Source organism: Cupressus sempervirens, chromosome 7 (assembly GCF_028749045.1).
Source record: "Cupressus sempervirens isolate cs-2001-9-10 chromosome 7, ASM2874904v1, whole genome shotgun sequence".
NCBI classification, from domain to species: Eukaryota; Viridiplantae; Streptophyta; class Pinopsida; order Cupressales; family Cupressaceae; genus Cupressus; species Cupressus sempervirens.
This window is the reverse complement of record NC_143124.1, coordinates 276,584,307-276,597,211: the sequence shown is the minus strand read 5'-3', so window position 1 is coordinate 276,597,211 and position 12,905 is coordinate 276,584,307. Positions and strand designations below refer to the sequence as shown.

Genomic DNA, 12,905 nt, shown 5'->3' with positions numbered 1-12,905 from the left:
AGCTTCTAGAAAAAATTAACATGCTAACAGAAGTATACTACATCATAAATCATAAGCATCAAACATTATACTTCACTAGAGATAAATTCGACATCTGATATGCGATTATTCAAAACTAAAAGGTAGACTTTGACTGCTCTTTATAGTTGAGAAAGATCCACCAGACTAAAAAGGCAAAGCACATTTCTATCAAAACCTTCTTTGCAAGCCAAGTTACACTATAACACATACATACTCATTACTTATCATGTCACAGCAGTATCAACTTTGAAGAAAACGATATCATCACCTGTTGATGAATTTTAAGAACCAGAATACCAGAATTTGAGATTAATAAATAAGAATCTATGATACAATTTTTACATAGGCTCATTGATTGGCTGCCTATGGTGAATTCCACAAACTGGCAGGGCAGTTAGCCTTAAGTTGAGAACTTGAGACACTTCACATGGGATTTATATCATAAATGAGAAACTATGGTACAAAAAATGGTAAATACATTGCTTGGCTACATATGCTTTGCCAACTTCTCTTTTATTTGTAACGTAAAATCATGAGCTATGAAAATTTTTTTGTTCATCATATCCTTTCTGCAAGCAGAAGCAAGGGGAATGCAGAAACTTGTGCTCACAAACAACTCAAAAGGCAATCCTGAAATAATCTTGAATTACCTATCGACTGAATGAATCTTACAGAAAAGTGAACTTACAGAACTTTTGCTGAGCACAACCGTGTTAACTCAGACAAATGCTCATCATCAGATATGTGCAATTCAAAACGGAGATTTGTCAACAAGGCTTCTCGCCCCCAAGTTAAACTCCCAGAAGCATGAAAAGCTCTCATTGTGGAATGATATGCATGAACTTCTGAATTTTGGACTTTTGTGGAGCACAAACATGTCAACTCGGACAGGTGCTCATCATCAGAAATGTGTAGTTCAAAACGAAGATTTGTCAGCAAAGTTTCTCGCCCCCATGTTAAACAGCCAGATGCATAGAAAGCTCTTATTGTAGAACGATATGCATGAATTTCTAATTGATGTAATTTAGATTCTTCTTCATTTTCAGAAAAAGATTCATTTTGCCTCCCATTTGGACATTCACAAGAAGACTGAGCGTCATCAAAATGACTTTCATTGAGACTGTGTTTTATAATTTTATTATCACAATGAAACACATAATTTAACTCATTGATACTGCTGTTACTAGCTACAGAGCACTGAATGCTTTCAGCTTCTTCAGCCACTTGATTTATTCTGACTTTATTTGGAAATATGCATACACGGTCCTCACTTACAAGTTCTCTGTTTGAAGAAAATGGATCTACGTTTTCCAGCACAGGCAAAGCTGATTCAGCTAAGACCTCTTGGTGCCTAAACTTCTTAGTTGCGCTACTACTTTTATGATAAGCAACTTTAGTCTTCAAAACGTCTTCTCTATAGGAACACTGGACTTGACTGCTTGCCTTTCTTTTTAGATTATTTGCTAGATGTTTATTGGGGGTGAAATCAGCCTCAACTTGTTCATCTTCATTGTACCCACGATTTGCTTCCACATTTCGTTCCAGAAATTGATTTCTAAGATGCCGCTTTTTTTGTACTCGAAATCCTGTTTTGAGTAAATGATCTCCATCAGCCTGCATGCAAATACACAATATTAAACATAGGTAATTGCAACAAATACAACTTCTTATATAAGCTTCAATCTAGTTTCAGTAAATTTCAGATAACATGGGCAAATCTCAGTACATTAATAAATTAATGGCACCTTAGGTTCAAAACATAAGATATTCAATGGACAAAATTGGTAGTTAGAATATCTTAGAGGTGAAATAAATCATTTAGTTAAGTGTACAGGAATTTGTCACCAAGGACGCTCAAAATATCCACCCTGTTCCTTAAGAAACAGGAATGGAGAATGATATAGGGGTACTGCCAAGCCTTTCTTTGTTCACCGTCTGGCACAAGGCCACTCCCTACAGGCAGATTACATGCCAATTTTTTGCTCCCTTTTTAAATACATCAGAATTTAGACTAACACTTGACCATCAGCACAAAGCAGTCTTTTAACTTTCAAGATGCCCTTAAAAAGTGAAGCATAATATGATTGATAATTATAATAACCTTTTAAAGAGATGAAAACAGTGAGAAGAAATTGTTTGAAGATCCTTTGTCTGCTATTGCGAATCTTTTATCAAAAAAAGAAGCTACGAAAAACATATTTTTATCTATTAGATGATAATCATAAATTCTCATTAGATGTGGTTTTTAGTACAAGAACTCTCAGACATGTAGTCTCCAGCCATTTCCCCAAGTTTGCTAGAAGCTACCCACTTAGTCTACGGATTGACAATCATAAAAGGAATTAAACAATATAGTCTATGCTCTATATCTCATATAACTATCCTATGGTCATGGAAAGTGTCATCCCAAATCTAAAAATTCTAGCTGCTACTTATTCACATCCCTCATGCAATATCATAACTAGATATAACATAAATATTATAGATGAATCAACTGCTCAACACTTGGCATGACATTAGATTGCTCCAATAAATGAAGCCTCTTTGGCATTGGAAAACTTTATTTCCACAAAACAAATGTTTTACAAGAACCACTTGGATGCAAAATTGAAAATTATAATTAAGTAATCATCTTTCAAAGCACAAAAATCCTCAAACCAGTATGCACCAAACAGTGAGGACAGAAACAACAAGATATTGATAACAGATACTGTTACAGCACTTACTCTCTGTAAACGAAGATATGAAAATATGGAAAAAATTAAAAATAACCATATTAAAATCAAACAAGAAACAGGAATTTTCATACAGAAAGAACGGGCGAAAAATAAATTGGGATAGAAAAGAGGATAGACAATTCTTTCTAATCCCAACTAAAAAGGAAACAAAGGAAAGAGAATGAAACTTCACAGTAAAAACAGTAAATATGTAAAAGCAGCAACTACAGAATTTTCTGTCCAAGTTAATCCATGGGAATTATTTAAAACATGCAAGAACTAACACACCCTGACTGCACTTTTCATTTTAGATGATTTATACATATGAAAAATTCAAATCAAGATCCAAGTTGTGAGATTAGTTTGCACCTCAACATTATGCAGCCATGCTTCATTCTCCCAAAGCAGCCATGGACGAATAACGGACTGGTGAAATGTTCTCTGCCCCAAAGGTTCCATCAATTTTACAACAAATAATCTGCCAGGTAGAGCTTTGAGAACTCTACCCACCTTCCATGAATGATTCTCATACACTTCAATCATATGCCCAGGTGCCAATTTTCTTGTTTCCGTCATACGAGGGGGTTCTGGTTGAACTGCATCAGCCCTCACATCTTCCACAAAATGTTTCCCATGGTCGTTTAAAAGATTGTCATACTGCACTCGGTAACAGTCCGCCTTACATGAAATGATTTTGGCTCTGAACCAGGACTGTGAAAGACCTCCATCTGAACGGCAAACCTCAACCATATATCCTTCCTTGGATTTCATATTAATCATGCTATTCTATTCAGATCGCTGCAATTCACAAAAAAAGAAGATAAAGTCAGCAAGATCAAACATCTGCTTTTCTTTTGTTTAATGTCACATTGATATACACTGTACTCTCAAGTTCCACTAAAGAATAGACAAGCAAGATAAACTAATAAAACAAAGACTTTCATAAAGAGTTACAGAAAGAAAATTTGAATCAGGAAAGCCCTTAATCCCATCTGCACTTGCCATTATAACACACTTTTCAGAACTCATAAAATGTTCTTAAAAAATCTGTGTAAAAAAGCAAAAATACAACACGGAAGGGCTACAGAACAAGACAACTACTTTTGGACTTTCGTTTCCACAACTCCATAATAATGCAGCAATTTTGTCTTCCTTTTCTCTTTCATTGCATAGAAAATATACGACAAATAATTTCAAGAAAACAAAATTAAAATGTTCATCCATAGAAATATAACAAATCTAATTAGTTCCAAAGAAAAACCTCGCCCTATCCCTTCCTTGATCTTATAAAAGATTTCTAAGGAACAAAAAATACAACCCTTAAAACATTGGCATAGAAAAAGAACATCATTGCTAAAATCAAAAGATTAATATGACTACCACATACCCTAAACAAAACTTGAAATTTAATCAGAATTTGCAAATAAGGAGGAGAAAATTTGGTGCAGCAAACCGAATAACCCCAAGCAAATATTAATTGTACATTTAAAACAATTTAAAATAAGAAACACTGAATTCTATGAGCATTTTCAGATATTTACCAAAATAGATCTAATAACCAGTTTTTTGAAACTCTAAAACCCTCCTATTAAGTGAAAATAAAACGACACAGCTTATATCCATAGAAACGAGATAACAACAATTACATTTACATTACACTTCATTAGTTTTTTGGCATCATACATAAAAAATTGCTATTTTCTTTTCCAGAATTATTACATAAAGAAAAAGCTAACATTAATTTAAGAGAAGCCAAGAGAAAATGTGCAATTGTAGAGATGTCAAAAGAATAAGCACAGATCTTTTTTTAAAGCAAAAATAACAATTAAACTTTTTTCAAAAACAGAGATATATGCAAACCCCGTTGCAAAATCCTAAAACAGGTCGCCAGAGGCAAAGTCATAAAAGCTGCAAGCCTATTGTGTCTTTTAAAACATCAAAAAATTAAAAACAAAACGAAAAAACGTAATTACAATAAAGATAAAATCAAGGTGTGTCGATTACTTCATTTAAAAATTTACTTTAATAGAAAAAAGAATCTACAACACCTCTACCAAAAAACCTACATTGACTGCCTAATCTCTATTTTTATTTTATATTAGAAGATTGCATCACCAAAATTGAATCAAAATCTGCATATGATAGCAAAACAGAAAAGAAAAAGAAAATTTTGACAGAAGATAACACATGCAAACATTAACAAAGGCGATTTAATTGAAAAAAATGAAAAGAAACTTACAAGGAAAACTAAAACTGATCCGTGAATTCCCTGCAACTCAGAATCTTGAATTGATTTCAGAAGCTCCAACTTAGGGCACACACATCGCAACAATACTCAAACCCTAGGCCTTTCAAACCCTCAATACTCTCTCTTTGCCAGAAGATTATTTTTGGGAGCTCAAATGCATGGCAATTAACAGACTTTTGATCTTTATACGGATGAGACAACACCGTATATACGCATTCAAGCAGTCAGAAACTCAAAAAAGGAAAATATAAATATCCTTAAAAAATACGTAAGTAGTATGTTGCAGGAACACCTTGGACAGTAATTTTTCTTTTTGAATGGTAATTTCCATTGACTAAAGAATTAATTTATCCACACACTAAATTAGTGACTTAATTACAAAAAAAACATTACTATCTTTGATTAGTTCTTAAGAAATGTTTTATTAAATATATAATAATTTCTATTAATATTAACATTTTCCAGTAAAAGCATTTTGGTAATATAAAATTAAAAACTTAATTTCTACTAACATAAGTATTTTCACTTTTAAATAATAAAATATATTTTCTAACTGAAAGTTTAATTATATAGAATAATAAAATATTCAGAAATAACTAACAAGCTATTAATAAATTTATATAATAAATTCTATTAATATAAACATTTTTCACTAAAATATTTAATAACATTAAATAATTAGTATTAATATAATTATTTTCAATTTAAAAAGTAATAATATAAAATATTCATATATAACTATGATTCAAACACAGGAAGATAATTATAATTTTAGAATCCACTTTAGCTAACATGGATTTTGCCACCGATTGAATTGGAAGAAAATATATCGAGATTTTAGCTATTTAGAATTTAACTATTGTTTATTTATGTAGTGGGAAAGGCATGCATATTTCAGAAAATACAGGCATGTGTATTTTTGAATGGGAAAAGGCATAAGTATTTTTTTGTTTTGGGAATACGTGTTCAATAAGATAGAAAGATAGTTCCATATTTATTTACTATTATTGTTACTAAGGTGGCGTTAAAACCAAACGCTATCTCGAGTTTGGTTTTTTTGGTTCAAATTTCATTAGATATTGAAAAAATCACCATTGATGTTACACAATCTATTAAACTAGAATTAATTTGTGCGGTGCACGTTGCATGAAAGGTTGAATTTTTGCAAGTCAGCTTCGTATTTATTAAATCTTGATGATGAAGACTAATGATCTTGTATACATTGTATGATAGTAAAATATCATCTCTTCAATGTTTGAAGAAGCCGCCTTGAAGATATTTTTTTATTATATTTTTATATTGATAATGTAATTTTTGTGTTGTTATTTTGTGTAGAAATATTTTAAATAAATATGTGTTATTTAAAATTTTATTTGTATTGCATTATAATTGATATTCAATTATAGAGTTGTTATCATTTATCATTTCAATTTCTTTTAGTTTAAATTATCTATATTTAGAATTATCATAGGGATTAATGTTTTCACTTTCTTATTTTGAGTTACTTTCAACTTTGAAAAATATGAAGCTTACAATACATATCACTTATTCTATGGTTGTGCAATATTCTTCGTTAAAATAAATTTTTGGATTTTACTTTATGTTTTCTCACTAGCTTTGAGCATTTTTCTTATGTTAATTTTTTTTTTTCATTAAAAAAAATGACAAGAAAAAGATTTGTAAGGAGTCACATGTGTTTGTTCCATGGTTTCTTATAGTCTTTTGCAGATTAATAGTCATGGCATTTGTGTATACAGTATACTCGTGGCATTTGCATTTAAGGTTTAGTACTATATTCAAATTACCTCTTTCTGGGTCTAATCCTTTGCATCTTGTTTGCTAGTGAATGTTTTGTTTGAAACTTACAATTGGAAGAATTGTTGTTTTGTCATTGATGTCAAATCTATGGATGAGACATATTGCTACCTAGTCCAAATGCCATAGCTGTTTGATTGATGAAGAGGATTTGAGAAGTTACTCATAACTATAGCACTTAGAGAAAAGGTTGAAGTTATAAAAAGGAAGTTATGATGGACATTTGATTAGATAGACTTTGATAAAGCAAAGTAATTGTTTATGTGAAGAAAGCTAAGCTAAGTCGAGCAAAAGAGTAAAATACTAAGGAGTGTCAAGTAATGCTAGTGTCAACCGAGCTACAACTAGTGTCGAGCAAATCTAGTCTTGATTGAACATTGACATCAACTAAGCAAGTTAGTTGATGCCGAGCCAGAAAACTTTATAGCAACCGAGTATTTTAGTTTTGATCGAGTATCAGAATATAGAGATTGTCAAGTGACAGTAAGAGATCAAATTCAAAGAAATCAGTAAGATCAAGCCGACTCGATTGATTTCTTGGAAGATGTAAAACATGTTGAAGATAAGATTGATGAGTTGGGTTGTTAAATTCAAGGAGATGATTAGAGAAAGACCTAAAAGATGGATTCTAGAGAATTTTATAGAGGGTGATCAAGAAGATGAACAAATATAGTGAATCGAGTTGAATGTGATCATAAACCCTAAGATCTATGGTGGATGTAGAAAATGGTAAAGCATTAATTGCCTAATTAAAGAGATACAAAACTGATCATTTGGTGTCATGTCCAGCCGTGTCTAGTCAAAGCCTAACCGAGCCCAACCAATGTGTGTATAAGCAAGTTTGTATGTGAAGAGAGACATACAAAGCAAAGTTGATTAGAAACAAATAAGAATGTAAATGTGAATCTAAAGGAGAAAGCTTGCAAATATAATGTTATCATTGATAAGTGAATTAGAATAGAAGGCTTAAGTATTGATGAGGAGAGTGGACTGATTGCTTGAAGGGGAACCAAGCAAATCAAGATCAGAGATGACAATGGAAGGTTTATCAGTGAACCGACATAAGGACCAAATAGAGATCTGAACCTAAAAAAGTAAGTTGTAATCACATAGATCAAACCTATTGGTTTCTTTCTTATCATTGTAAACAGTTTGTATTGAAATCCTTTTTACAGAGGTTGACATAATAGTCATTTGAAGACTTAACAGTCTGTGTAAATCCTTTAGCTAGATGACATTCTAAATGGAATGATCAAAGTCCTCTTACAAGGCCACTCCTAATAGGGTGATCAAATCCTCTAACCAAGTCACATTTAATACCATGTATTATAACCTTTAACAGGGTTAGCTCCTAATAGAGCTCACTTCGAAAGAGTGAAAGAGTGACATGTTGTTGGTGGTTTTTCCCAAATTGGGTTTCCATGTAAAATCCTAGCGTCAAATTATGATGAATGTTTTATGAATATTTTAATTATGCAATGCAAGTTAAAGTTTATGACAGTTTTATAGTAGTGACCTAGCAATAGCAGAATAATGAAGTGATTGGTGTTTAATTGTTCAAGTGGCACATATAGACCTTGAGTAACTGATTCAACCCACCCTCCTCTCAATTATTCTAAACATATCTAACAATTGGTATCAGAGCCCAGTGCTTACAGAAATTTTCTGGAGGTACTTAAAGGTAAAGATCATAATGAATAAGAGGGATGTACCCAAGCTAAACAAAGAGAACTTTCCCACATGGAAGACCCTAATGAAGCCGCACATATCCAATATCAGTGATGTTGTTGTCAAATTTATGGACAACGAATATGTAGAAGTAACAACTTCTCCTCTAATTGTTGATGAACTAAGACAGAAGTTAGAACACAACCAAGCAATGTTGGAGATTGCCTCAGCCTTAAGCTATGTCAAGTTTGATGACCTAAAAGACTACAATACTACAAGAAGATGTGGGATAGATTGAAGACCATATATGGAGATGATGATAGTATTTTAAGAGCTAAGTCAGAAAGCCTAAGAGGTAAATTTGATGACATGAGAATGATGGAAGATAAGAACATAGTACAATACTGCACAAGAGTTAAAGAGGTTGTTAATGTTATTCAAGGTGCAAATGGAGAAATCAAAGATGAAATAATGATAAGTAAGGTATTGAGGACTCTACTTCCTGTCTATGTCATTAGAGTCTCTATAATCCAAGAACTGAGATGCACACCAGGTAATAATTTGACCTTAGAATGTGTAATTGGTAGACTTACTGCTTTTTAGATGTCTAATTTTGATAACTACACACCTACCACCATTGAATATGCTTTCAAGCCACAACTTGTTCTTAGTAAGAAGAAAGGAAAACATGTGAAGAGTGAAAGTGATAGTTCTGATGATGAGATTGATGAATTGGAAACCCTCATTGCAAAAAATTTTGGAAGAGGAAGAGGTAAATACAAATGTAAATTACCTATCATTTGTTTTTCATGCAATAAAGTTTTTCATGCTACTGCTAGATGTCCTAATAGAGAAGATAAGGATGAAAGGAAGGAAAGGAAGTACAAAGGAAGAAGAGATGACAAAGATCACAAGAGGAGAAAGGATGAAAAAGTAAGAAAGCTTGTTATATTACTGAAGAAAAGACAGATAGTGAATCTGAGAGTAATCATGATGAAGTTATCTATGATGCTATGAAAGAAGATTTTGATGAAGATGAGAAAACTGCATTAATTTCTTATGTGACCAAAAGTGATAGTTGGATAATTGGTAGTGTATGAACTCCAATCATATGACTGATGATAAAGACATATTTGAAGAAATTGATTCATACAATGGTGGATGCATTAAATTTGGTAATGATATCCCATATGTTATAAAAAGTAAATGCACAATTCAACTGACTGACAAGATAACATGTGACAATGTTTATTGGGTTGAAGGACTTAATTACAATTTGTTAAGTGTTTCACAGCTGAACAAATTAGGTTACAGAGTTGAATTTCACAACATAAAGGCCAAGATACATGACAATGGTAAGCTAATTGGAACTAGTGAGCAGACAAGAGGTAACTTATTCTATCTAGACCTATCAAGTGAGACATGTATGTTTGCACAACAAGAATATGTTTGGTTATGGCACAAAAGATTATTTCATGTGAACTTTGAAAATTTGGTGAATACCAATAAGATGAAGAAAGTAAGAGGATTGCCTAAACTAAAGAAGCTCGACAATGCTATGTGTAAATAGTGTCAAATAGGGAAGATGAAAAAGTATAGTTTCAAGAGCAAAACATATACTGCTAGTGATATTTTGGAATTAGCTCATACTGACCTATGTGGACCCATTAGTATTAGAAGTTACTATGGAGATCAATATTTCATTCTATTTGTAGATGACTATTCTAGAATGATGACCGTGATGCTTCATAAAGTCAAATCTGATACTTTTTAGTTATTCAAGTGGTATTTATCCAAAGTTGAAAAAGAAACAAGGAATAGTCTGAAGTGTTTGAGATCTAATAGAGGTAGTGAATTCATCTCACATGAGTTCAATACATTCTACAATGACAGAGGAATCAAAGGACAGATATCAAAACCAAGGACTCCTCCTTAGAATGGGATAATTGAAAGGAGAAATAGATCAATAATGGACTGTGCAAGAGCACTAATGATGGAGAAGAACGTATCACATAAATATCAGAGAGAAGTGGTTAGTAGCATTCTCTATACCCTGAATAGATTTCTACACCTTTTGAACTATGGTATGGTTATGCTCCCAATGTTAAATATTTTAAAATCTTTGGTATTAGATGCTATATACTGAAAGATAATAGGAATGGAAAGCTTGATGCAAAAAGTGATGAAGGCATATTCCTAGGTTATTCCACTAAAAACAAATCTTATAAGTGTTTAAATTCCAACACTAACAAAGTTGTGTAAAGTGCAAATGTGAGAGTTGATGAGTTTACAGAAAGAGGTGATACTTCATGTAATGAATAACCTAAAGACTTGTTGGTAAACAAATTTGTCACTGTAAAAATGGCCCAACAAAGAGTATGTGGCAAACTATTCACGACAATTGGATAGGCCCTTGATATGTGGCCTTCCTTTGCGTTTAGAGGGGCAACTCCCTCATATGATATAATTTTGAAGTTTAAAAAAAAAAAGAAATTAAACTTTAAAAGATCAATAGAAAGTCATTGATGAAAAATGCACCAGATGACTTCAAAGCTTTCCTAGACTAACTTAAACTACTAATTACAACAATCAAGATCTATGCTTGAGAATTATCACTAGCACAATATTGATCCAAAGATTCATAAACATCTGCACAATACCATGAAAATGCTCATTGCAAAGAGAATCAATATTTCTAACAATTTAGATTCTAAAGAGGAGAACTCAAATTGCATGTTCCTTTATTTTCTTGCACCAAGAACTTGAGAGGAATTTTTTATTACAAAGACAGAATTTGTACACAATTTTCAAAATATTATCTTCTGATCAAAATTTTAGCATAGTGTTCCCAATTTCTAAAGTCCAAAAAGTCCCTCACTACATTGAGATTCATGAATTTATAGCTATTCTAGAATAACTAACCTTTTGGGTTCATAACTACTCAAAAAGTTAGAGTTTGGACTAATCTGAAGATAGTTCGTAACCAAATCTAACTTTCAATGCTTAACTACAATTAGAAAAAGTTAAGACATTGAACAAAACCAAAATTGATTCTAAAGTTGACCTCTTTACAAAATATATAAGAAAAATCTGAGACAACTTTAGACATATCCACTTCTAACTTTCAACTATGATCGCTGATATTTTCTGAGCTTGCTCTTTGATCTATAGGTGTTGTGAGTATGTAATGATCCCATCTTTTGGCCTTCACGTTCTCCAAAGTCTAAGTGGAGAATAAGAAGAAATTAAATTAATTTCTTATAAAGTCATTCAATTAAAAATTAAAGGTGACTTTGTATTTAATTAATTTAATTATTAATTACAAGGGAGTAGCTTCTAGGGTATGTATTAATTATTGGAAGGACGAAAGCCTCTCATGATTTAATTAATTATTGCTAGGGAGGGATTTCTAGAGAATGCATTAATTATTGGAAGGGGGAAGCTTCTAGCACTTGCAATTAATTAATGTTTTAGTTCTTTCTAGAAGGGTGAAGGAATAGGATAAATAGGGGTGAGAGTCTCATTGTTTAGCATGGGATTATTGTATCGGATGATTATGACTTGCATTTGATAAGAGCTTGGATGTGTGAATCACACTCCTTTTTTGGCAACAAAGGACGTTCATTCTCTGTTGTAACAGTCTAGACGTCATTCCCTTAGGGTTTGGCCTTTGGAATACATCTTTTTGTACTTGATTGCAACATTTTTAGAATTAATATAATTTCATTATCAGACAGTTTAGTTGCATTTTCGGCTACAGGCAGATTTGGTATTTTGCTCATATCTTCTTCACTACTTGTCCGACGCGTATGCCGCTTGGAGGGAATGGTATTATGAAGGTAGTGGATTGATTGAAGGACAAAGATTTGTAGCAGCAAGTTCGTAAGCATGGGCTGGAGTATTATGTCAATACCGCTGAAGTAATTAGTGAGTTGATAAATCTGCCATGTATTTGGTTTTATGAATTCTGAAAATAACATTTTATTAGCAGCAGTTCATTTCCACTTTGCATATCATTGTAGTTTCTTTCTTGTTTATGTTGTATGATACCAATTCCATGCACGAAACACAACAAACAATAAACGTTTGATTTTCGAAGTTATAAGGGGTTTAAAACATTAAACGGAGAAATAAGAAGTTGAATGCAAACTATTTGACATAATTCCTTTCAGCAATTTGGTTTAGTTTTTTGGGACATCCAAGGGTGCCCATTACAGTGGTATCCGAGCTATAAGTCCTGCCATCCTGTGGAGATCATATAGATAGCCGGATAAAGGGAAAAGTGTTTGAAAAAATGTATATTAGTCTAGATCAAGATGTGATGTTCAGACAGTTATTGGGTACATTGGAGAAGGGGCAACGTATGCAACATGAGCAGAATAGGATGCTACAGGAGCAGAATAGGCGAATGGATATGATGTTGCAGCTTATGGCTA

General features: G+C 32.4%; 1 protein-coding gene across 1 annotated transcript; it reads right to left on the bottom strand.

The window, feature by feature from the left end:
- Positions 1–296: 296 nt before the first annotated feature.
- LOC149546493 (uncharacterized) lies at positions 297–5,144 on the bottom strand. The gene is made up of 3 exons (XM_089791226.1): positions 4,978–5,144; positions 3,108–3,536; positions 297–1,635 (listed from the first exon to the last, which is right to left on the bottom strand). Exons 2-3 carry the CDS (start codon positions 3,516–3,518, stop codon positions 706–708), a joined length of 1,341 nt encoding a protein of 446 aa, XP_089647352.1. The 5' UTR covers positions 3,519–3,536; positions 4,978–5,144; the 3' UTR covers positions 297–705.
- Between the last annotated feature and the right edge of the window lie 7,761 nt (positions 5,145–12,905).